The sequence below is a fragment of the Ovis aries genome, chromosome 4 (genome assembly GCF_016772045.2).
Source record: "Ovis aries strain OAR_USU_Benz2616 breed Rambouillet chromosome 4, ARS-UI_Ramb_v3.0, whole genome shotgun sequence".
Lineage (NCBI taxonomy): Eukaryota > Metazoa > Chordata > Mammalia > Artiodactyla > Bovidae > Ovis > Ovis aries.
This window is the reverse complement of record NC_056057.1, coordinates 65,250,123-65,274,449: the sequence shown is the minus strand read 5'-3', so window position 1 is coordinate 65,274,449 and position 24,327 is coordinate 65,250,123. Positions and strand designations below refer to the sequence as shown.

Here is a 24,327-nt window from a genome sequence, read left to right as displayed (position 1 = left end):
TTAAGTTGTACTGAACCTTAACTCTATGCTTCAGTACTAAGTCACTTCAGTTGTATCTGACTCTTTGAGACCCTATGGACTGTAGCCTGCCAGCTCCCCTGTGGGATTCTCCAGGCAAGAATGGAGTGCGTTGCCCTGCCCTCCTCCAGGGGATCTTCCCAACCCAGGGATCGAACTTGCATCTTTTATGTCTCCTGCACTGTCTTGTGGGTTCTTTACCACTAGTGCCATCTGGGAAGTCCCTTAACTCTTTCAAATCCATTAACTAGATTTTTTATCATCAAAGTTGATTATTAAACCAAAATTATTTGATAGGAATTATCACATATATACAGTTAAGTTTTTTTATTTTTATTTTATTTTATTTTTTTTACAGTTAAGTTTTTTGGAATCAAATTTTAGGAGACCATCTCAAATCAGGCTTAGAAATGGTATTGATTTTGATTTTCTCCCTGTTGGAGAGATGGAGTTCCACTGGCTTCTATATAGCCCTTTTAATATAATATCCCTTACTGTACACCTTAGGGAACCAAGTGGTTATTCCACAGTTTTCTACAGAAATATATTTCCTTTAAGCTCTCAGTTACTGGGTGAGAAATCATAGATGGGCTCTGCTTCCCCACTGGGGTAAAATAAGCTAGGAAGTTAATTTATCACTGAATCTCCATAATTGGCAACAACAGTATCTTCCTGGGCTTCCAGAATTAGTAGTAATTTAGAGCCAATATTCAGTGTTCTCATAAAGGTTGGGTACTTGCCTTTGTTCAGTACATTTGCTCAGTCCCCTGGTTCGACAGGGAAGGATCTGAGGAAACGTTATATTAGGCATGTGTGGTGTTGTAATTGTTGTGTTAGTCACGCAGTTGTATCTGACTGTTTGCGACCTCCTGGACTGTAGCCTGCCAGGCTCCTCTGTCCATGGAGAATCCAGGCAAGAATACTGGAGTGGGTTGCCATTCCCTTCTCCGGGGGATATTCCTGACTCAGGGATCGAACCTGGATCTCCTGCATTGCAGACAGACTCTGCCACGGCAGTCAATACACAGCCCTGTCTTTGTTCAGGTGGCTCCAGGTCTATAAATTAAGTATGGGGTTCAAGTGACTCCAGGTCTGTAAATTGACTTAAGTATGGCATTATCAACTCAATGGACAAGAGTGTGAGTGAACTCCGGGAGACAGTGAAGGACAGGGAAGCCTGGCATATTGTAGTCCATGGGGTTGAAAAGAGTCAGACCGACTGAGCGAATGAACAGCAGCAATGGGGTTTGGTGCAATGCCGTGACTGTCTGATATGGTGGCTTGAATTAGTCCTTTTTTTCATAGACCTGGAATATTTTTGGTTATAGACTTCAAAAAAGGCCTTAATTTGATAAGCACACTATAGTACATTGTTACAATTAAATACTACTCAGTAATAAAAAAAATGAATCATTGGGGAAATAAAGGCCTTAGTGAGTTGCCTGTTTGTTCCATTCCTGGGGATCCTGTGTTAATTATAGCTTGAAATCTGTGATAGTTAGACTGCTACCTGAGATCTGGTTACTATAATAATCCCACTATTTTAATAATTATACATACACGTTGTAATTCTAGGGGTTAAATTGTCACCATCTGGGCTTGGCCGTCCTGACTTCCTCTTGCCCCTGAGGGTGGGGCATGTTGAAGGTGAACCCCACTCTTTCTGATCACTGTCTTCACTTTTATGTAAGAAACCTGGAGAGACTGTGAACTTATTTGTTACTTTAATTTAAAACCTCTAGTGTTAATCCCTGAACTAGATTCTTAGGGGTTAAGCTCCCTGTGAAATGAGGTAAGGAATTGTTTCCTCAGACTCATCTTACATATGGTTTGGCATTGCTCCTTCCTGTTCATTTGGCAGCGCTGTTCAGTTCACTAGTGTTGCCTGCAGTGGACACAGTGTTCCAGATGCTTGGAGGTGTTAACAGCTGTTCTGTCACTGAGTACGATGCTGTTTAACTCCATATAAATTATGAACAGGAGTTTTAATGCTTTGTGCCCCAACTCACCTCAAGAACGAATTTCTAAATATCCCTGAAGGAACTGGTGTCTGTAGTTTATTCCTTGGTGCTAATTTTGTATATCAGTTAACATTTTTTTTTTTTTGCTACAAGTGACAGGAAACAATTATGATAAATGCAAACAAAAGAGAGATTGGAAGGAGAGTGACATAGCTCTCTTGAATGTAGAGAGTTCATTTGGCCAAGCCTTAGTCAGAGTCAGGAACCAGTATGTCTCGAGAGAGTTTGTAGACCTCTGACGCTGCCATCAGATCACCTAGAACCAGATTCTTTTTTTTTTTTTTTAAATTGAAGTATAGTTGATTTACAGTGTTGTGTTAATTTCTGCTGTATGACACTGTGTGTGTGTGTGTGTGTGTATATATATATACATATATATATATATATCTTCATATTCTTTTCCATTATGGTTATCACAGGATATTGAATATAGTTCTCTATGCTGTAGAGTAGGACCTTGTTGTTTATCCATTTTGTATATAATCATTTGCATCTGCTAGTCCTAAACTCCCAGTTCATCCCTTCCCCATCCCTCCTCCCCCTTGGCAACAACAAATCTGTTCTCTATGTGTATGAGTCTGTTTTATAAATAGGTTCATTTCTGTTGTATTTTAGATTCCATATAAATGATATCATATGGTATTTGTCTTCCTCCGTCTGACTTACTTCACTTAGGATAGTAATCTCTAGGTCCATTCATATTGCCGCAAATGGTATTATTTCATTCTTTTTTATGGCTGAGAGGAGAAGGCAATGGCACCCCACTCCAGTACTCTTGCCTGAAAAATCCCATGGACGGAGGAGCCTCGTAGGCTGCAGTCCATGGGGTCGCTGAGAGTTGGACACGACTCAGTGACTTCACTTTCACTTTTCACTTTCATGCATTGGAGAAGGAAATGGCAACCCACTCCAGTGTTCTTGCCTGGAGAATCCCAGGGATGGCAGAGCCTGGTGGGCTGCCATCTATGGGGTCGCACAGAGTCGGAAACGACTGAAGTGACTTAGCAGCAGCAGCAGCAGCAGCAGCAGCAGTATTCCACTAGGCTTCCTAGGTGGCACTAGTGGTAAAGAACCTGCCACTGTCCCCTGCCAATGCAGGAGACATAAGAGACATGGATTCGATCCCTGGGTCGGGAAGATCCCCTGGAGAAGGGCATGACAACCCACTCCAGTATTCTTGCCTGGAGAATCACATGGGTGGAAGAGCCTGGTGGGCTACAGTCCATAGGGTCGCAAAGAGTCAGACATGACTGAAGCGACTTGGCACAGCACAGCACAGTATTCCACTATGTATATTTACCCCATCTTCTTTATCCATTCATCTGTCTATGGATATATAGGTTGCTTCCATATCTTGGCTGTTGTGAATAGTAGCACCAGATTCTTAATGACATGTGTTATCTCTATTCACGATTGAAATTCCTAGGATAGTACCTCTCTCAGAGGATTATTATGAGAATAATGAGTTAGTATTAATATACGTAAGCTACTTAGACCATTGCCTGGCACATAATAAGCTCTCAATAATAAAGTGTGTAGAACTCCTTCTTTTCAGTATATAGAAAAAAAGGTCAGTGTACTCTACTGATCCGGGGATTTACAACAACCCAAAGAATTAGTTTCCTAGGATTGCCATAACAAAGTACCACCAATTGACTGGCATAAAACAACAGAAATTTATTCTGTCACAGTCTGGAGTCTAGAAGTCCAAAATCAAGGTGTCTGCAGGGCTGCACTATCTCTGAAGCCTCTAGGACCCTTCTTTGCCTCTTTCAGTTCCCGATAATTCTTTGGCTTGTGGGTTATCACTCCAATCAGTGCCTCTGTGATCACACGATCATCTTCTTGCTTGTCTTTGTATCTTCATGTGACAGTCTCCTCCCCACCCTGTCCTTGTTTTCTCTTCTTATAAGGATAGTAACTGAGTCCTACTGCTGCTGCTGCTAAGTTGCTTCAGTTGTGTCCAACTCTGTGCGACCCCATAGACGGCAGCCCACCAGGCTCTGCCGTCCCTGGGATTCTCCAGGCAAGAACACTGGAGTGGGTTGCCATTGCCTTCTCCGAATTGAGTCCCACCACATACCTAATCAAGTGTGACCTCATTGTAACTTGGGTTCGTCTGTAAAGATCTTATTTCCAAATAAAATCAGTTACTGGGGGCTAGGACTTAAACATATCTTTTTGAGGGGACACAGTTCAACCCATAATACCTATCTTATCATTTCCCCTTTTTGTACCCGAGACTAGATATTATAAATCAGAGTACTCTGTCTTAGTGAGGCCTTGGAATAATTTTTAATGCAGTGTTTTGACAGCCAAAATCAGGTGTAGAGTTGACACTCTATGATGAAATCAGTTTAACAACCTGATACTAGTCCTTTGTTAAAAGGGCTTACTTTGTGCTGAATTATGGCTACTGATAACAAATCAAGGCTTAAGAAAACTGTAGTATGTTAGTATATTTGAATATTGGTGATGTAAAGCTATTTAGTTCACTTTAATTATATATTCTGTTGGCAGATTGGTCTTTGTATATGAAACAAAACTGGATTCTTTTAATTTTTAGATTCTTTTATTGTCTTATTTCTTTTAAAAAAATTTATTTATTTTAATTGGAGGTTAATTACTTTATAATATTGTAGTGGTTTTTGCCATACATTGACATGAGTCAGCCATGGGTGTACATGTGTCCCCCATCTTGAACCCCCCCTGCCACCTCCCTCCCCACCCCATCCCTCTGGGTCATCCCAGTGCACCAGCCCTGAGCACCCTGTCTTGTGCATCGAACCTGGACTGGCGATCTGTTTCACATATGATAATATACATATTTCAATGCTATTCTCTCAGATCATCCCACCCTTGCTTTCTCCCACAGAGTCCAATAGACTGTTCTATACATCTGTGTCTCTTTTGCTGTCTCATATATAGGGTTATCGTTACCATCTTTCTAAATTCGATATATATGCGTTAGTATACCATATTGGTGTTTTTCTTTCTGACTTACTTCACTCTGTATAATAGACTCCAGTTTCATCCACCTCATTAGAACTGATTCAAATGTATTCTTTTTAACGGCTGAGTAATACTCCATGTGTATATGTACCACAGCTTTCTTATCCATTCATCTGCTGATGGACATCTAGGTTGCTTCCATGTCCTGGCTATTATAAACAGTGCTGCGATGAACATTGGGCTACACGTGTCTCATGGTTTTCTTGGTGTGTATGCTCAACAGTGGGATTGCTGGGTCATGTGGCAGTTCTATTTCCAGTTTTTTAAGGAATCTCCACACTGTTCTCCATAGTGGCTGTACTAGTTTGCATTCCCACCAATAGTGTAGGAGGGTTCCCTTTTCTCCACACCCTCTCCAGCATTTATTGTTTGTAGATTTTTGGATAGCAGCCATTCTGACTGGTGTGAGATGGTACCTCATTATGATTTTGATTTGCATTTCTCTGATAGTGAGTGATGTTGAGCATAATTTTTAGATTCTTCTTTTAGACATTAGAAATTCTATTTCCCCAAATTTTTGTAACTAATGTTTTTTCCTATATCTATCTTTAAAAACACCTTTTTACAGATAAAATAATTGTGGGCAGCTTTATGGGATACCTAAGAATCTTTAATCCTCATCCTGTAAAAACAGGAGATGGAGCTCAAGCTGAGGATTTGCTTCTAGAAGTGCATCTACGAGATCCAATATTGCAAGTGGAAGTAGGAAAGTTTGTTTCGTAAGTACAGTCCACTAATTCGAGTGTTTCGTCTTACTACTTGGAGTATGTCAGTCCCTTATGTGTCAAAAATGACTATGAATTAAATATATTTCCTGTATATTGTCACGTACTGAACATTGTTTAATATGGAAACCTGTATATTTAAGACAGAAAAATTTAGGAGGTTTTTTTTTTTTAAGTGTAACAGACCTAAGATGCCTGATGTGTCAGAAGCTAAAGGAAAGGAGATAAGCTTTTGGAAAATAATCAAATAAAGAAACAAAGTATTCACTTACTTAAAGCACCAATTTTCTAGGTTATATAAATTTGTTTAAAAAAATTGGACATCATAGTAGCTATGTGATTTGGTGCATAACTTTGAGTCTTTAAAATGTATTACTTATTTGGGGTAGAGAGATCCTTAGTTTTTTAAAAGAAGTCAGCTCAACCCACAAAGGAAGTCTTTGATTCAAAGTACTTTATTTTTAAACCTGTTTTAGAAGACCATTTATTATTTTGCATTTTGCATAATATGTCTGTTCTTTGTTTACTGATAATATTGCTGATTTTATCTTATTTTCATACATGAATTTTCTTAAAATTAAACCTGTATTTCTTAATCATTTATAAAAGTATCTACTATGAAATTTTATGTGGACAGAGGTGGTCTTGTTTTCCCTTTTCTTTTTGAGCTCCCTTTGCCTTCTTAAGTCGGGGAGTGCCCTGAGCTCTGGACTTTGGCTCACTCCCAGTTGCTCATCATAATTTATTGGCCCCAGGTTGTACTTATTCAGGGTCCTGACTCCTACTAGAAAAACCTGAGCGACTGCTTCTGAGCATTATTAAGTTTTCTAGTAATATGTTTCATTCTAATGGGAAGCTGCTTCATGGATGCTGTAGGCTGGGACATGAGATGGGACCTTTATGCACTGTGACAGACTGGATCAGGAGTTTATTACTGACATGGCTGGTAAATATCTACTCCATCTAAAAGCAGATAATGATTAGGTGCCCATTGTGAACCTAGCACATATAAACATGATAAATTTATAAAAGAAGGAGACAAAAGAAATTCTTGTCTCTTAAAGGCATTTTTACCTTTTCATGTTTTTAAAAAGTGAGATGCTGTCAGAGTCATTCTATGTAGTAATATGGTTTTCATCTATGTTATCATTTTTTAGAAGGGAGGAGATTAATGTTGATGAGTGGATACAGTCCTGCTATTAACTGACTAGTACTGTCTCATTAATCTGATCTATAGGATGTGATCTGCATTTAGAGATAAGGTAGCTAGTTAGAGCTCAGAGCTTTCGGTCACATAGCCAGGATTCCGACCCAGGTCTGTCTGACTCTGTTCTTTACTGTCTTTCCATGACATCATGTTCTTTTCCTATGCATGATGGAAAAGTTGAGTGTTCAGGGTGCATATAAAGGTTTTTGAAGACAATCTTGATTATGTGATAGTTGTGTATATTTACAAGTATTATCTAATATAATTCTTATTTTATGAATGAGAAACTCACACTCTAAAAGATTAAATGATCACGGAAATACCGAAGTGCAGAGTCAAGACCCCATTCCAAGTCTTCAGACTTCAATTATAGTCCTTTTAGTTTAGAACAGAGTCTGTTTCAGAGGTCAGACATCGGAGGCCTGCTTGCAGATTAGTTTTAAATTTAAAAGAATTGCCAATGTTTAAGAATGAGGAATTTTCACATAAAATCCCTGCCTTTGGCTTTTCCTGAAAAAAATGTGGAGATCTGGCCACAAGCCCAGAACTGAGCAGTCGCTTGCTGTCTCCTTTAGACTAGCCCTATTCTCCAGTTGATCACAGCCATTTACTCCCTTTACTCACTTACATCCTCTGACTTGACTCTTGAAGACTTTGAATTTAGGATTTCTATACTGACTGTGCCATGTCTCTGGAAACCACTTGATAGGGGCTGGGAAGTGTAGTGGTGACACTTGAGACCTGTAGGGGGAGAGGAACTGGCCAGGTGACGATGGTCAGGCTCTCTCGCCCCACTCCTTCTCACTCAGGACAGCTGAGATCATTTGTGGTGCTAAGCATGCGCATCGTGGTGTGGTCTATATAAGCACCACCTGAAACGCTCTTAGAACTGTCAAGCTGAGTCCAGTCCCGTGGAATTGAGTTTTGTAGTTATCATTACTGCTGTGTCAGAGATTAAAGCATGTCTGCCTTGCCCCAGTAAATAAAGAATATCTGTAGTTTCTACAGCTCTGTGCATCTTCTTCCAGCTTCCCTGCTGGCATCTTGCCTACCCTGAGTTCAGTGAACAATGAGATAACAGCAAGACAAGACCAAACCAAAATATTTTCAATACTTTTAGTAAAATTTCAGACGTGGATGTGATATGTGCCATTTCCCAGTGATGATTAGCTTTCTCTGGTGCTTTATACTTTACTTCCACATGATTTTTATTTCATTTAATTGAAAGCTCTTATTTTCGAAAAGTGGAAAAAGGCTTAGAGAGTGTAAGTTTCTTGCCCAAGGTCATAGGTTAATTAGCCTGCAAGCAGGACCAAAGCTTGGGTCACTCTCTGTCTCTCTCTTTTTTGCAGCCAGGGATCCAACCTGGGCCATCCACAGTGCAAGTGTGGTGTCTTCACCACTGGACTGCCAGGGAAGTCCCGTGTGGCTTTATTGTGGGAGAGCACTCATTAAGGGGCCTCTGATATGGCTCCTTCTGGAAGACTCCTTTGGCTTCAATCTGAAGGCAACTCCTTGAGGCAGAGTTCTTGGGCGTCTGGGATTGTCAAACTGGCTGTTTGGTTGTTAAATTTATTTTTTGGTTTTGAGTGTTATCCACGGAATTATTTAGTTCACTCATGATAGGTTATGATTATAATCTCTTTTTAAAGTCATTTTGTCATTCTTTTGGGTTACATCTGAAGCTAGTATTTAAACTTTTAAAACTTTTACCATTTTTCAGAGGTACTGAGATGCTTCATTTGGCTGTGTTGCATTCAAGAAAATTGTGTGTCTACTCTGTCTCAGGTAAGAAACATTTTCTTTTTTTAATGTAGACTTTTTACTAAAATATGGACTTCTTAATATTATGTAAGAATAGTTATATCAACTTGGTTAAAAGTTTTCTTATCTTGGTTAGCGTTTTCCCATTGTTCTCTTATTCTTTCAGTTGCAAAGACTATTACGTTTTCTTGGTCTGCTATTTCCATGCATACTTAAATTTCTATCACTGTAGAGGGTTCCTTGAAATCTCCTTTATCTGAGGAATTGTGTCCAGGATTGCCTATGATTAAGCGAGGCCAATTCTGGGTACTTAGGACACTTGAGTCTTAAGAAATGTTCAATAGCAACAACAGAATTCATTAAATGCTGAGTCACGGTGGCTTAAAATACGTTTCTTTGGTGAACCTCAAGTATTTTTTCTTTATAGTTCCAATTTCTTGGTTTTTGTTTATCTTCATTTAACCAGACCTCAAGGCATGTATTTGAGGCTTACTCAGGTTTCATTCCCTGACGTGGTCCTGTGGGTACAAGTATGAAGGTTAATTGTAGTCTGGTTTCAGCATTTTGGCCCTTATTAAAAATGTAACTTAGGAATTTTGTTTCAGTTATTAGATAAAGTTTTAGTTCAAGTTGAGAGAGTTATTTTTATGATGTCAACATCAGAGGATTTTTTCAATGGATATAGTAAAGCTAACTATCGGTGGACCTATTGCTTATTCAAAAGATACACTCCTTTGGAATTTGCTATAAATATTAGCTTCTAGGTCTCACACTCAGTCTCTTGATTTAGGCTTTCTTTGTATTTTGCTTTTAATTGGAGTAATGATTCTCATTTACTATCACCAAGCTGGAAATTCTTTTTTGGTTTGAAGATCTGTTAGATTTTGAAGGCAGGCTTGGTGTGTGTTGTGTGGTAGGTGTACTTGTTGAATGAATGAATGAACTTATATTTCTAGATAGTGCTGAGGCAATTGGTAGTAGCTATTTATTACTCTCTATGTGTTACTTTCTTCTTATTTTCCTTCCCTGTTACCACTATCATTTTCTTTTCCATTCTTTTTTGCATCAGAAACCCAGTAAAGTAATCTTACTGTCATTGTTAAACACTCTCATTGTTTGGTGGTAAAATATGTTGCTCCTCTTATGCTGTGAAAGTGCTGCACTCAATATACCAGCAAATTTGTAAAACTCGGCAGTGGCCACAGGACTGGAAAAGGTCAGTTTTCATTCCAATCCCAAAGAAAGGTAATGCCAAGGAATGCTCAAACTGCTGCACAATTGCACTCATCTCACATGCTAGCAAAGTAATGCTGAACATTCTCCAAGCCAGGCTTCAACAGTACATGAACCATGAAATTCCAGATGTTCAAGCTGGATTTAGAAAAGGCAGAGGAACCAGAGATCAAATTGCCAACATCCGTTGGATCATGGAAAAAGCAAGAGTTCCAGAAAAACATCTACTTCTGCTTTATTGACTATGCCAAAGCCTTTGACTGTGTGGATCACAATAAACTGTGGAAAATTCTTAGAGAGATGGGAATACCAGACCACCTGACCTGCCTCCTGAGAAATATGTATGCAGGTCAAGAAGCAACAATTAGAAATGGACATGGAACAACAGACTGGTTCTAAATTGGGAAAGGAATACATCAAGGCTGTATATTGTCACCCTTATTTAACTCATATGCAGAGTACATCATGAGAAATGCTGGGCTGGATGAAGCACAAGCTGGAATCAAGATTGCTGGGAGAAATATCAATAACCTCAGATATGTAGATGACACCACCCTTATGGCAGAAAGCAAAGAAGAACTAAAGAGCCTCTTGATGAAAGTGAAAGAGGAGAGTGAAAAAACTGGCTTAAAACTCAACATTCAAAAAACTGAGATCATGGCATCTGGTCCCATCACTCCATGGCAAATAGATGGGGAAGCAGTGGAAACAGTGAGAGACTTTATTTTTGGGGGCTCGAAAATCACTGCAGATGGTAACTTCAGCCATGAAATTAAAAGACGCTTGCTCCTTGGAAGAAAAACTGTGAGCACCCTAGACAGCATATCAAAAAATGGGCCAAAGAACTAAATAGACATTTCTCCAAAGAAGACATACGGATGGCTAACAAACACATGAAAAGATGCTCAACATCACTCATTATTAGAGAAATGCAAATCAAAACCACAATGAGGTACCACTTCACACCAGTCAGAATGGCTGCGATCCAAAAATCTGCAAGCAATAAATGCTGGAGAGGGTGTGGAGAAAAGGGAACCCTCCTACACTGTTGGTGGGAATGCAAACTAGTACAGCCACTATGGAGAACAGTGTGGAGATTCCTTAAAAAATTGCAAATAGAACTACCTTATGACCCAGCAATCCCACTTCTGGGCATACACACCGAGGAAACCAGAATTGAAAGAGACACATGTACCCCAATGTTCATGGCAGCACTGTTTATAATAACCAGGACATGGAAACAACCTAGATGTCCATCAGCAGATGAATGGATAAGAAAGCTTTGGTACATATACACAATGGAGTATTACTCAGCCGTTAAAAAGAATTCATTTGAATCAGTTCTGTTGAGATGGATGAAACTGGAACCGATTATACAGAGTGAAGTAAGCCAGAAAGAAAAACACCAATACAGTATACTAACACATATATATGGAATTTAGGAAGATGGCAATGACGACCCTGTATGCAAGACAGGGAAAGAGACACAGATGTGTATAACGGACTTTTTGGACTCAGAGGGAGAGGGAGAGGGTGGGATGATTTGGGAGAATGACATTCTAACATGTATACTATCATGTGAATTGAATCGCCAATCTATGTCTGACGCAGGATGCAGCATGCTTGGGGCTGGTGCATGGGGATGACCCAGAAAGATGTTATGGGGAGGGGAGGTGGGAGGGGGTTCATGTTTGAGAATGCATGTAAGAATTAAAGATTTTAAAATTTAAAAAAAAAAAAAAAAGCAGACACATTACTTTGCCCACAAAGGTCTGTCTAGTCAAGGCTGTGGTTTTTCCAGTGGTCATGTATGGATATGAGAGTTGGACTATAAAGAAAGCTGAGTGCTGAAGAATAGATGCTTTTGAACTGTGGTGTTGGAGAAGACTCTTGAGAGTCCCTTAGACTGCAAGGAGATCCAACCAGTCCATCCTAAAGGAGATCAGTCCTGAATATTCATTGGAAGGACTGATGGTGGAGCTGAAAACTTACCTGATGTGAAGAACTGACTCATTTGAAAAGACCCTGATGCTGGGAACGATTGAGGGCAGGAGGAGAAGGGGACGATGGAGGATGAAATGTCTGGATGGCATCACCGACTCTATGGACATGAGTTGAGTAAGCTCTGGAAGTTGGTGATGGACAGGGAGGCCTGGCGTGCTGGAGTCCTTGGGGTCACAAAGAGCTGGACACGCCTGAGGGACTGAACTGGACTAATGTTGCTCCTTCTAGTGGTAGGAGAAATACTTAGTGTTCCAGAATAAATGGAGAAGGTATGATATAGGGTGGGCTTTCCATGTGGCACAGTGGTAAAGAATCTGCCAGCCGATGCAGGAGATGCAGGAGACTAGGATTTGATTGGGAAGATCCTCTGGAGGAGGAAATGCAACCGACTTCAGTGTTTTTGCCTGGAGAATCCCATGGACAGAGAGGAGCCTGGTGGGCCACAGTCCAGGGGGTGACAAAGAGTTGGATACGACTGAGCACGCATGATAGAGGCTACTTTATTGTAGGAATCTAGCTGTTCCTCTCCCATCATAAGCTTATTAACTTTGAGTGACATTTTATTAGCAAGTATGGAGGAGGAGAACTTGCCCACAGTTACTCTTGAATACTTGGGGTACTGGTCCTTTCTAGAGGCTCTGTGGGGGCTCTAAGGAGGCAGTAGAAAGACAGATCCTAAAAATTAGAAACGAAGTCAGATTCTTGACCTTCCCTTGGCCCATGTGAATAATGGCTCAGAAAGCCAGAAGTCTCTAGACTTTATTGGGGTGTATGACATAGACTAAGGATGAAATGTGTGTTTATCAAAAAAGCCTAGTGAAAGAAACCGGCATGTTTGATCACAGCTTTTTAATAGGACACTGGTATACATAAGTGCTTCCCTGATAGCTCAGTTGATAAAGAATCCACCTGCAATGCAGGAGACCCCAGTTCGATTCCTAGGTCAGGAAGGTCCACTAGAGTAGGGATAGGCAATCCACTCCAGTATTCTTGGGCTTCCTTTGTGGTTCAGCTGGTAAAGAATCCATCTGCAATGTGGGAAACCTGGGTTCCATCCCTGGGTTGGGAAGATCCCTTGGAGAAGGAAAAGGCTACCCACTCTAGTATTCTGGCTTTGAGAATTCCATGGACTGTATATAGTCCCTGGGGTTGAAAAGAGTCGGACATGACTGAACGACTTTCACGTATCCATAAACATATTCCTTCAAATTTGTGTTGAAAATGAAAGTTACCTGTCATGGGAATGGCAATTTTATTGCTCCTTTTATTCTTTGTACTCATTTACAAGCTTTGTATTCTCTGGGGATGAGGAGTTGTCCAAACTACATTCCCTTACACTACACCTCATTTCCTTTCTCAGTCTCTTATTTCTTCAGCCTTCTGTGATATTTGTAGGCTGACAATTTGTATATTTTTCCTGGCTTGGCTTAAATTGAGAAGCAGGGAAGTTAATGTTTTTGTTCTCTTGAATATGTTTCTTGAGGTATCAGACCGAACTTTTACCTAGCTTTTACTATAACAAGGGAAGCATAAACACTTTCTAGTTTAAGTGAAATCACTGGTGTCAACAGATGAACGTGTCAGCTGAACTTGACATCCTTAACCCCAATTGCCCTCTCCCCAAATGTTTTTTGTTTTCTTTTGTGTGCTTGTTGTTCAGTCGCCAAGTTGGTGAAGAATCTGCCTGCAATGCAGGAGACCCGGGTTCGATCCCTGGGTCTGGAAGATCCCCTCAAGAAGGGAATGGCAACCCACTCCAGTATTCCTGCCTGGAGAATTCCATGGACAGAGGAGCCTGGGGGGCTACAGTCCATAGGATCACAAAGATTCAGAGACTTTCACTTTTTCACTTGTGTGTGTGCTCCTAAAAGATATTTGAGGCAAATTAGAGGAGAACTCCTTGATACAGCAAACGACTCTTAATAATCAGAGGATACTGTGCTGACTTCTTTCTTTGGGGGTGAGATGTCATTAAATGCTGGTTTAATATAGAGAAACAGCAGGGTCTTGCTGACCTGAACTTAGCCCATCTTATCATACTCTGGTAGAGGAAAAATATCACATGGCATCTGATTCTTTCCTGATGGGCCTCAGTTTCTGAGTAAATCGTTACAGATGTGTGAGCTTAAGCTATACTGATTATGTTCTTTAAAATATTCTCTTCTAAAAATTGTGTACTTCCTAGGCATTTGACATATTTATAGAATTTTAACATTTGCCGTGAGAGGGCAAAAAGATGTCTCTTTGCTTTTGATAGGGTTACATGATCTAATTTGGTTATTTAATACAATGAACCTTTTACTCTGTAATGGCTTTTATTTCATTTAACATTGTTAGATTTGTCAGCAGTTATGTATGTAAAATTGGGCCAAAAGCTGTTTTCAAGGTGACCTTTGATTGTCCCGAGAGTTTTTTTGTGTGTGTGTTTAAATTAGCTCTTGTTTAAATAAGGCAGCAAAAATGTTCTAATATCCATTTACTTTCTAATCGATGAAACTTTATATGAACTTTAGTTCTATGTAGACTATTATTATGAGCTTCCCTGGTGGCTCAGATGGTAAAGCGTCTGCCTGCAATGTGGGAGACCCGGGTTAATACACATTTATTGTATTCAATCTGTATATCCAAGGACAAAACTTATGTAAATAATTTTAATCTTATGTCACTGATGCTTCTCTAGAAAAAATGATCAGAATTTTTAGATTTTCAGGTACTACCTTTATTCCAAGTTAGTATTGAAGGAAGATAAATTGTTTTGTTCTCCCTAGTTGCACTATTATGTTTTCAAGTGCAATTACCTGAAATTTAAAAGCTTGCCAACGCATTTGGAGCATTCCAGTACATAAGTCCTAGTGTCATTTCATGCAAGTTTGTTTAAATATTGACTGCTGACCCTTGTGTTCACTGATGTTTTGGCTAGCAGGTATGCGTGATACATTCCTTTCTTGGAGGGGTCCCTCTCATTTTAGGTGCAGAATGAAATTTGGAATTTCTGTAGGGAAGAACCAGAAGTTTCTTGGAATGTTTTTCTGGTTTCGTAGAGGCTAGAACTGTCCTTAGGTCAATGCTATGAGTTATGTTTTTAGAGTTTTTGGTTTTTGCTCTTGTGGCTGTTATGGTAGTGATTACCACCAGTTTCTGTGGACTTTACTGACTTTATTGCCATTTAGGTTCCAGAAAGCTTTCATCTCCTTTCAGGTTTAGCTGGCAAATTTGAGCCTTTAAAAAAAAAAAAAAATTCTATTGATGTGTGTTCTGTTCTTAGCATTTTCAGGGGCATAGATCTGTGTAGAAAATGTTTTCTTCCAAGAAATCCTTGCCTGTTAGTTTTTTCTCTTTCAACCCTTCACCTTCCAAATGAGGAAGAACAGGCCAGGGAAAGAAAGGTGGGGGGTTGAAATTATGTGTGTGTGTGTGTATACATATATATATATATATATATATCTCCATGAAAAAGTGAAATTCAGCGTTAGTCACTCAGTCCTGTCTGACACTTTGTGACCCCATGAACTGTGGCCCACCAGGTTCCTCTGTCCATGGAATTCTCCAGGCAAGAATACTAGAGTGGGTTGCCATTTCCTTCTCCAGGAAATTTTCCCGGCCCGGGAATTGAACCCAGGTCTCCTGCATTGCAGGTGGATTCTTTACCGTCTCAGCCATTAGGGAAGTCCTTTGTATATGTGTGTGTGTGTGTGTGTGTGTATATGTATAGTTGATTTATAATATTATGTTAATGTTTACTGTACAGCAAAGTGATTCATTTATATATATACACACATTATTTTTTAATATTTTTGTCCATTATGGTTTATCAGAGGATATTGAATAGAGTTCCCTGTGCTATACAATAGGGTCTTGTTGTTTATTCATTCTGTATTTAATAGTTTGCATTTGCTAACCCTAAACTCCCAGTCTATCCCTCCTCAGGAAATTTTTTTTTTTTAACTTGTCATTGGCTTACCTGTTTCCCTGAAAGTTGTTAAATGGTGGAAAACCAGGTGCCAGGATATATAGTGCTGGCTCAGAAGACCTGATTTGAGTACTGTGTCCTTTGTCAGCTATGTGATTTTGGGGGAAATTTATTAATTTTTTTTAAACTTACAGTGCCTCAGTTCTAGAATGGAAGTAGAAATCCTTCTGTTCTTGCAACCTCAGTGAACATTGGTAAATCCTTCTGGACAAAAACAAAACAAAAAACCCCCCACAAATGCTCACATATAAATCTGTATACACATACATACAGACTGACATATATATGTAGATTGTTTTAATTATCTAATGTTATTGAGTTTGGAACTATTTCATTTTCTTTGTGATATTTATAATTTTTTCTTTAACTTTTGCATTTTTGACTGAATGACAAAGATGCTTCTTAATGGAATATGTTGCATTTAGAATAATTTTTCTTTCCAATACAGTTTCTAATCATAATGTTCTTGCCTGATCACTAGGATATAGCTCTAACTGTATATACTCTAGAAAACCTGACAACTAGAGAGTAAAATACAGATAAAGAATCTTTTCTCATTTGGAATGAACCAGGAAGTAATTATAGCATATATGATCTGTTAAATGCAAAGAAAGTTTTTTTTTTTTTAAGGAGATTTTTCTTTTTTGTTGTTGTTCAGTCAGTAAGTCACGTCCAACTCTTTGCAGCCCTGTGGACTGCAGAATACCAGGCTCCTCTGTCCTCCACTGTCTCCAGGAGTTTGCTCAAATTCATGTCCATTGAATCTGTGATGCTGTCGAACCATCTCATCCTCTGCCGCCCTTTTCTCCTTTTGCTTTCAACCTTTCCTAGCATCAGTGTCTTTTCCAGTGAGTTGGCTCTTTGCATCAGGTGGCCAAAGTATTGGAGCTTCAGCTTCAATGTCAGTCTTTCCAATCAGTATTTGGGGTTCATTTCCTTTAGGATAGACTGGTTTGATCTCCTTGCAGTCCAAGGGACTCTCAAGAGTCTTCTCCAGCACCACAGTTTGACAGAATCAATTCTTCCACACTCAGTCTTCTTTATGGTCCAACTCTCACATCCATACATGACTACTGGGAAAACCATAGCTTTGACTATAGGGACCTTTGTTGGCAAAGTGATGTCTTTGCTTTTTAATATGCTGTCTAGGTTTGTCATAGTTTTTCTTCCAAGGAGCAAGCATCTTTTAATTTCATAGTTGCAGTCTCTGTCCACAGTGATTTTGGAGCCCAAGAAAATAAAATGTCACTGCTTCCACTTTTTCTCTTTCTATTTGCCATGAAGTGATGGGACTGGATACCTTGATTTTAGTTTTTTGAGTGTTGTTTTAAACCAACATTTTCACTCTCCTCTTTCAGCCTCATCTAGAAGCTTTCAGTTCTTCACTTTGCCTTTAGAATGGTATCATCTGCATATCTGAGGTTGATATTTATCCCGGCTGTCTTGATTCCAGCTTGTGATTCATCCAGCCTGGCATTTTGCATGATATACTCTGTTTATATGTCAAATAAGCAGAATGACAATATATAGTCTTGTCATACTCCTTTCCCAATTTTGAACCAGTCAGTTGCAGACTTCAGAGAAAACATTGTCCTAGTTACTTGCTGAGGGATGCTTTAGATCTCTCTAGTAAGTAAGAACATAATGTATTAGGGGCTTGAATATTTTGAGAGTTGGCACAGAAAATTGAATTGCTTGATAGTGTGGGGAATATTTTTCTTAGACACTTTGAGTCATGTCTTTTCTGTTTCATTATTATAAGTGAAGGGAACTTAACCTCATTTATTTCAGAACTGAAATTGGAAGATTTTGTTGTTATTTAAATAATTACACTTTACTCAGACATAATGGAAATAGATAATAAAATGTCACCCAGGGTGGTATTTCATCTAATGGTATAATCTAGCTGAGACTTAAATTGTTCTAACTGTGCTGGCATTCTTTGTCATCAGTATACTAAGTGTTCATGATACATAATGCTTTTCACTGAAATTGAATTACTTGGAATTGGTACAGGTGATGAGATATTAATACTTTTTAATATAAACAAATACAAAGCCATTTTCTTTTTTATTTTTAGGAACCTTGGGTAATGTGGAACATGGGAACCAGTATCAGATCAAATTGATGTATGAACATAATCTTCAGAGAACAGCCTGCAATATGACTTATGGATCATTTGGTGGTGTGAAAGGTAATTTGTATTTAATCATGAGCATGCTGTTGTAAGGACCAGAATATTCGGCCATATGAAAATGGAGGATTATGTGGTATGAATCCCAGAGTTAAACATATTTTATTGAAACCTTTGTATTAACATACTTGGGCAAAGTAATAAAAAAAGAAAACTCCAAACATTGGATATATATGATTTTCATATAGCCTGCACTTTTATGTGGTCTACAGAAATATTTCTGAAACTGCCTTTTCTTTAAGTTTTATCTTTTATACATGAGTTGACTGAAGTTGAGCTTTTCTGTGGTGAACTGTGTACCTGCCTCTCTCACTGGAAGAGGGGTTGATTTCTTCATTGATGGATGTCCCTGCTCTATTTGGTAGAGGCAAGATGAAGCTGTAGACCCCTGTCCCCACCTCACCCACCTCCAGGGCCACTGTGCACATTGTATAAATTGTTTTTAAGCCAGGGCCTAAGGGGCTGGTGGAGACTGAAATGCAGACCTGATCCTGCTCATCTGGCCATGTGTGCTGGCCTGGAATAAATATCCCTAGAGAAAGGGAGCCTAAATTTCACAAAGACATTGCCTTTACCAAGTCCGGGCTCAGTGAGGCTGTGTTCCGTCTACCCTGGGAGTATCTTTCTCTGATTAGCACAAGGGCTACCACCCTAGTTCCACCCTAGCTTCTTGAGTTACCAGGGCTTGATGCTTGCTTCTCTACCCTGTGATTGTTGGTATGGGAGAATTATTTACGATTAAAGTTCTCTCACTTCACTATGACAGGGTGATAGAGGAGCTGCTGGTGCTGAAGGGAGGATAGGAAGCCAGGTGGTGATACTTGCCTGTGTGATTTTGGGTATGTCTGTGTAGTGGGGGCACCTGCTGAACATGCAGCCCATGGGGTCGCGAAGAGTCAGACACGACTGAGCGACTTCCCTTTCACTTTTTACTTTCATGCATTGGAGAAGGAAATGGCAACCCACTCCAGTGTTCTTGCCTGGAGAACCCCAGGGATAGGGAGCCTGATGGGCTGCCGTCTGTGGGGTCACACACAGTCAGACATGGCTGAAGTGACTTAGCAGAGTAGCAGCAGCAGCTGAAGATGTAACTAGGGATTTTATAATATAGCTCTCTTTAGGCTCAAATTTTTATGAGTTTATTGTTTAACTATTGTGTTAATGGGCTTCGTTGGTGGCTCAGATGGTAAAAAATTTGCCTGCAATTCGGCAGACCTGGCTTCGATCCTTGGGTTAGGAAGACCCCTGGAGAAGGAAACAGTTACCCACTCCAGTATTCTGGCCTGGAGAATTCCATGGACAGAGTAGCCTGGTGGGCTATAGTCCATAGGATTGCAAAGAGTCGGACATGACTGAAAGACTTTCACTTTCATTGTGTTAATAAAAAGTAGGTTATCTATGTTGGATTTTTCTTTAGTAACATGAAAAAATATTTTGGAAGTATCCTTCATTCATGTGAACTCACTTTGTTTTATATACAAAGGTAAAAGCAATGATATTTTGGGTAATGGGCTTCCCTGGTGGCTCAGATGGTGAAAGAATCTGCCTACAATGCAGGAGACCCTGGTTCAATCCCTGGGTTGGGAAGATCCCTACAGAAGGGAATGGCAACTCACTGCAGTATTCTTGCCTGGGCAATCCCATGGATAGAGGAGCCTGACCTGCTACAGTCTATCGGGTCACAAAGAGTCAGATACCACTAAGCTACTGACACTTTCATTTTCACACTTTCAATGTATAAATAAGTGTTTTGTGTAATTAAAGTGATATGAAACAAAACATGTGGCTGTATTGCAGTGTTGCGTAACTTGAGTAACACGAATGTTTGAAGAATATGGGAGATGCCTAGAGTTAGGTGAAAAGAGGCGAGAAAAAGTGAAAATTTGATGAGAAGCTAACTTCTGTGAGGCATCCCCTTTCCAACTTAAGCTTTCCGCTGTTCTTTAAAAAACTGTCTGATATGATCAGGGGACCAAGTCTCCCTTGTTTAATGAACTATTTTCAATGTTCTTTCTGCTACGAAACCCTGCAAAGAAAAATTGCTAAATTCTGTACAGCTGGAGTCAAAAGATATTACATGAGAAAAGAGTGCTTTGGGTAAATGAAAGTAAGTTTTTATTTTTTGGTAGCATGAAGACAATTATTTATTTAATTTTTAAAACTCTTAATTGAAGGATGATTGCTTTACAATATAGTGTTGATTTCTACCAAACATCAACATGAATCAGCCATAGGTTTACCCATAAGACAACTACTTATTTTTAAAAAGACAGTTCTTTGGATCACATGTCAAATGTTATCCTACATTGATTGCACTGTCCTTTTAGTTTTATTACCAGACCAAGTTAACCTAATTAAAATAAAAAATTTTAAATAAATTCCTTGCTTCTGTGTGACATTTTTGCTAGATTCAGTGATGCACTTTCAAAGTAATTAGAGTTACTAGTTTTGAAAACAATAGTTAAGTTTGTACTTATATATCTTCTTAGTTCTGAAATTCTGCCTTATATTTAAAAAATCCCTTTTGAAAAAATGAGACAGTTATGATGTTTCTTACTTTCCTATGGTTAAACAGAATATTTCCCAGTTTGAAACAGAGAGATATCTTAGTAGGAGAAGCAGTTATTCTGTTTCATGGGTTTGGAACACATAATATCTTTGAGATATCTTAAAAAAAGCAATGGAGTGGTAAATCAGTAAAAATGAGCCATTTGGGCTGAGTGGCAGGCGGGATGGGGAGTTACTGCTAATGGCTACAAGGTTTCTTCTTTGGGGGTGAGGAAATGATCTCAAATTAAATTAGTGATGGCTGCATAGCTCTATAAATACACTGAAAACTATTGAGTTGTATAATTTTAAGAGGTGGTAAGTAAATTGTATCTTAATTGTAAAACTGTTAAAAAAAATTATCCGTGGGATAAAACTTGCTGCTAGAGAGGTGGTAGCACAGTCCGTGCATCCTGCTGATGTACAGAACTTGTGGCTTCAGAACTGTGAAAATGTTCTTGAATGCTGATAGGTGGTTTATGGGAATGTTATTAGGAAGTGATCCAAAATGTGAAAAAGTCTGGTCAAGCTTCTATATAATTATTTCCTCCTTCTTTCTGTCCTCCCTCCCATCTTTTTATTTATAAATGTATTTATTTATAATATAGAAAAATTATAAGTGATCTAAATGAGTAGTGGAGGAGAATGATTAAGTTTTGATTCATAGATTCAGTAGGTTATTGTGAAGCTGTTAAGATTAAGTTTGGTTTGCTGTGGTGAACATCTTTGAACATAAATCTTTGTCTGTGTTTCTAATTATTTCCCTAGGACTGAATGTAGAAGTGGAGTTATTGAGTTAGAAGGTTAAAAAAATACTTTTTTTTCCCTCAAAAAAGCACCCCTGCAAAGTATATAAATAAATTGTAAAAAGTATAGAACTTAGAAAGAAGAGAGTAAAAGTCACTCTCACTTCAGTAGAAAAGAAAGCCTATTTTCTGAGCCTGATGTCGCTCATATGTGTCTAATGTGCACCTTTACAGGAGAGAGTGGGTCAGTGTTTTAATCTGAAGACTTCCCTAGACTCGTTCTTTTTCTTTTTTTGATCTAAGTTTAAAAAAGGAAATTAAAAATTCTTGTCTTTTATCTTACTCTGTATTTAAGATGTCTTCTTGTGGAATTATTAAGTTAGGTAATTGTGTTAGTAGTCCTCAAGAAAGCAGTTAAGCAAAAAGAAAACCTAGCAGCATTTCAAACAAATGTGTTTAAAATACTGGAAGACAGCAGGGAAATTTATTTGATGTGTGTTAGCAGAATGAGCTACCACTAGATGGCAGTCCTCTACAACCGCAGGCTTTAGTTGGCTCTGAATACAAAGGTATGGTAAGAAATCATTAAGGGAGGAATTGTTATCCCAAATAATACCTAGCCTTCTTCAGGCTGCAAAAGAGCAATGGAGTGGTTCTTAAAAAAAATTATTATAGATAATATCTATAAATCTAAAAATGCCTTCTAGCTGTGCTCAAATTTTGATTTGCTTCTGAATCATAATGGAATCTTGATGAAATTGTAGGTCTGAACTCTGTAAGTCTGAAACTGGACCTCAGAGTTTGAATTTCTGACAGTTTCCCGACCAATGCCAAGTTGCAGAGATCTAGAGGTTTGCTGTCGTCCTGCATCTACCAAGTGCTTATTTTCCCTGCCAGGCAGTGTCCTAGGTGCTTTACAGGTTGAGTAACTTAAGATATACTTAGTAAATGGTAGAGCAGGGATTCCAACCCAGGCTTTCTGCTTCTAGAAACTTGTGGTTTTAACAATACTAAACTGGGATATCTAGGCTGTGAGTACTACTTCCTAATTTGGGAAACATCTTTGCTATCAGAAAGATGTGTATTTGGTTTGACTAAAGTTGGTATATAACTTTGATTCTTCATAGATTATGGAAAAACATGTTGGGTAATTTCTGGGTCAGATATTTGCTTTCTCAATTTCCTTTTTTGTTTGGTTGATGCTTTGGTTTATAAGAAAAGTACCTCTTAAAATTTTTATCAGAGCAGGTATATATGGGGGAGAGGGTAATATATTATTTGAAATTAGTAAAAGAGTAATTGGGCTTCCCTGGTGGCTCAGACAGTAAAGAATCTGCCTGTAACGCAGGAGACTGGAGTTCAGTCCCTGGGTGGGGAAGATCCCCTGGAGAAGGGAATGGCTACCCACTCCAGTATTCTTACCTGGAGAATTCCATGGACAGAGGAGGCTGGCAGGCTTACAGTCTATGGGATCGCAAAGAGTTGGACATGACTGAACAACTAACACTTTCACTTTTTCAGAGTAATTATTGTTTTTTTCTAGCCTTTTTTTTTTTTTTGGTTTGTTTTGTTTGCTGGCTTGTTAAGAAAATCTTTCAAAAACACTGTTTATCAGTTCAGTTCAGTCCAGTCGCTCAGTTGTGTCTGACTCTGTGACCCCATGAACCGCAGCATGCCAGGCCTCCCTGTCCATCACTAATTTCTGGAGTCCACCCAAACCCATGTCCGTCGAGTCGGTGACGCCATCCAACCATCTCATCCTCTGTTGTCCCCTTCTCCTCCTGCCCTCAGTCGTTCCCAGCATCAGGGTCTTTTCAAACGAGTCAGCTCTTCGCATCAGGTGACCAAAGTATTAGAGTTTCAGGACTGGTTGGATCTCCTTGCAGTCGAAACTCAAAGGAGCATTCACTGATGCAGGAAGGTTTGCTTTTACCTCAAGCTGTGTTGCAGTGTCTGTTCATGAGGAGGAAGTGGTAAAGAAATAGGAAATCTAGTTTTAACTACTTGAAGAATATTTGCCTAATAGCTTCTATTATTCAAACTACTACCTACCATTCCAGAATATAAATTAGAAGTCTTTTCATATTATACTTTTTAGAGGGGAAATGATTGAAATGTGCAATATTAGTGGCTATATTTGGCTTATTTTTCCCCCCCAGAGGAGTGTGGAAGATGTATTTGAAGTTAAAATGTTTATAGTTTGATTTTAATCTAAGCTGTTTTTTGAAGAAACTTGTGACTCTGGGTTTTTGTAAAAATGATTGCTGTTGTTGTTCAGTCGCTCAGTCCTGTCCGACTCTTTGTGACCCCATGGACAGCAGCACGCCAGGCTTCCCTGTCCTTCACCATCTCCTGGAGTTTGCTCATGTCCATTGAGTTGGTGATGCCATCCAACCATCTCCTCCTCTGTTGTCCCCTTCTCCTCCTGCCTTCAGTCTTTCCCAGCATCAGGGTCTTTTCTAATGAGTCAGCTCTTTGCATCAGGTGGCTAGAATATTGGAGCTTCAGCTTCAGCATGAAAAGGTAAAAATGGTAATCTTTTCAGGAAACTCAAACAGGGACTCTGTATCAACCTAGAGGGGTAGGCTGAGGAGGGAGATGGGAAGGAGATTCAAAAGGGAGAGGATATATGTATACCTATGGTTGATTCATGTTGAGGTTTGACAGAAAAGAGCAAAATTCTGTAAAGTAATTATCCTTCAATAAAAAAAATTAATTAAAAATTTGATTAAAAAATGGTAATCTTTACTTTTTATACTGTTGACAAGTTAATGCTTGCAAAATGTAGTGAGTGACGTAAGCATGAACAATCAAATTATATAGTTTGGAAATCAAATCAATTTTAGAAAGCTGGGTTTGAATTGATTTAAAAATGTTACTAAAATT

At 39.0% G+C, this 24,327-nt stretch overlaps 1 protein-coding gene across 6 annotated transcripts in view; it reads left to right on the top strand.

Annotated features, from left to right (window-relative positions):
• Positions 1–24,327, top strand: part of BBS9 (Bardet-Biedl syndrome 9) — a 465,907-nt gene that overhangs the window by 20,330 nt on the left and 421,250 nt on the right. For all 6 annotated transcript variants that reach the window (XR_006059773.2, XM_060414770.1, XM_004007907.4 and 3 more), the window contains exons 3-5: positions 5,620–5,770; positions 8,707–8,771; positions 18,035–18,148. Coding sequence is in view for 5 of the 6 variants with exons in the window: in XM_060414770.1 (XP_060270753.1) it covers positions 5,620–5,770; positions 8,707–8,771; positions 18,035–18,148 (330 nt within the window). In the remaining variant the exon portion in view is untranslated. The remainder of the gene's footprint in view (positions 1–5,619; positions 5,771–8,706; positions 8,772–18,034; positions 18,149–24,327) is intronic.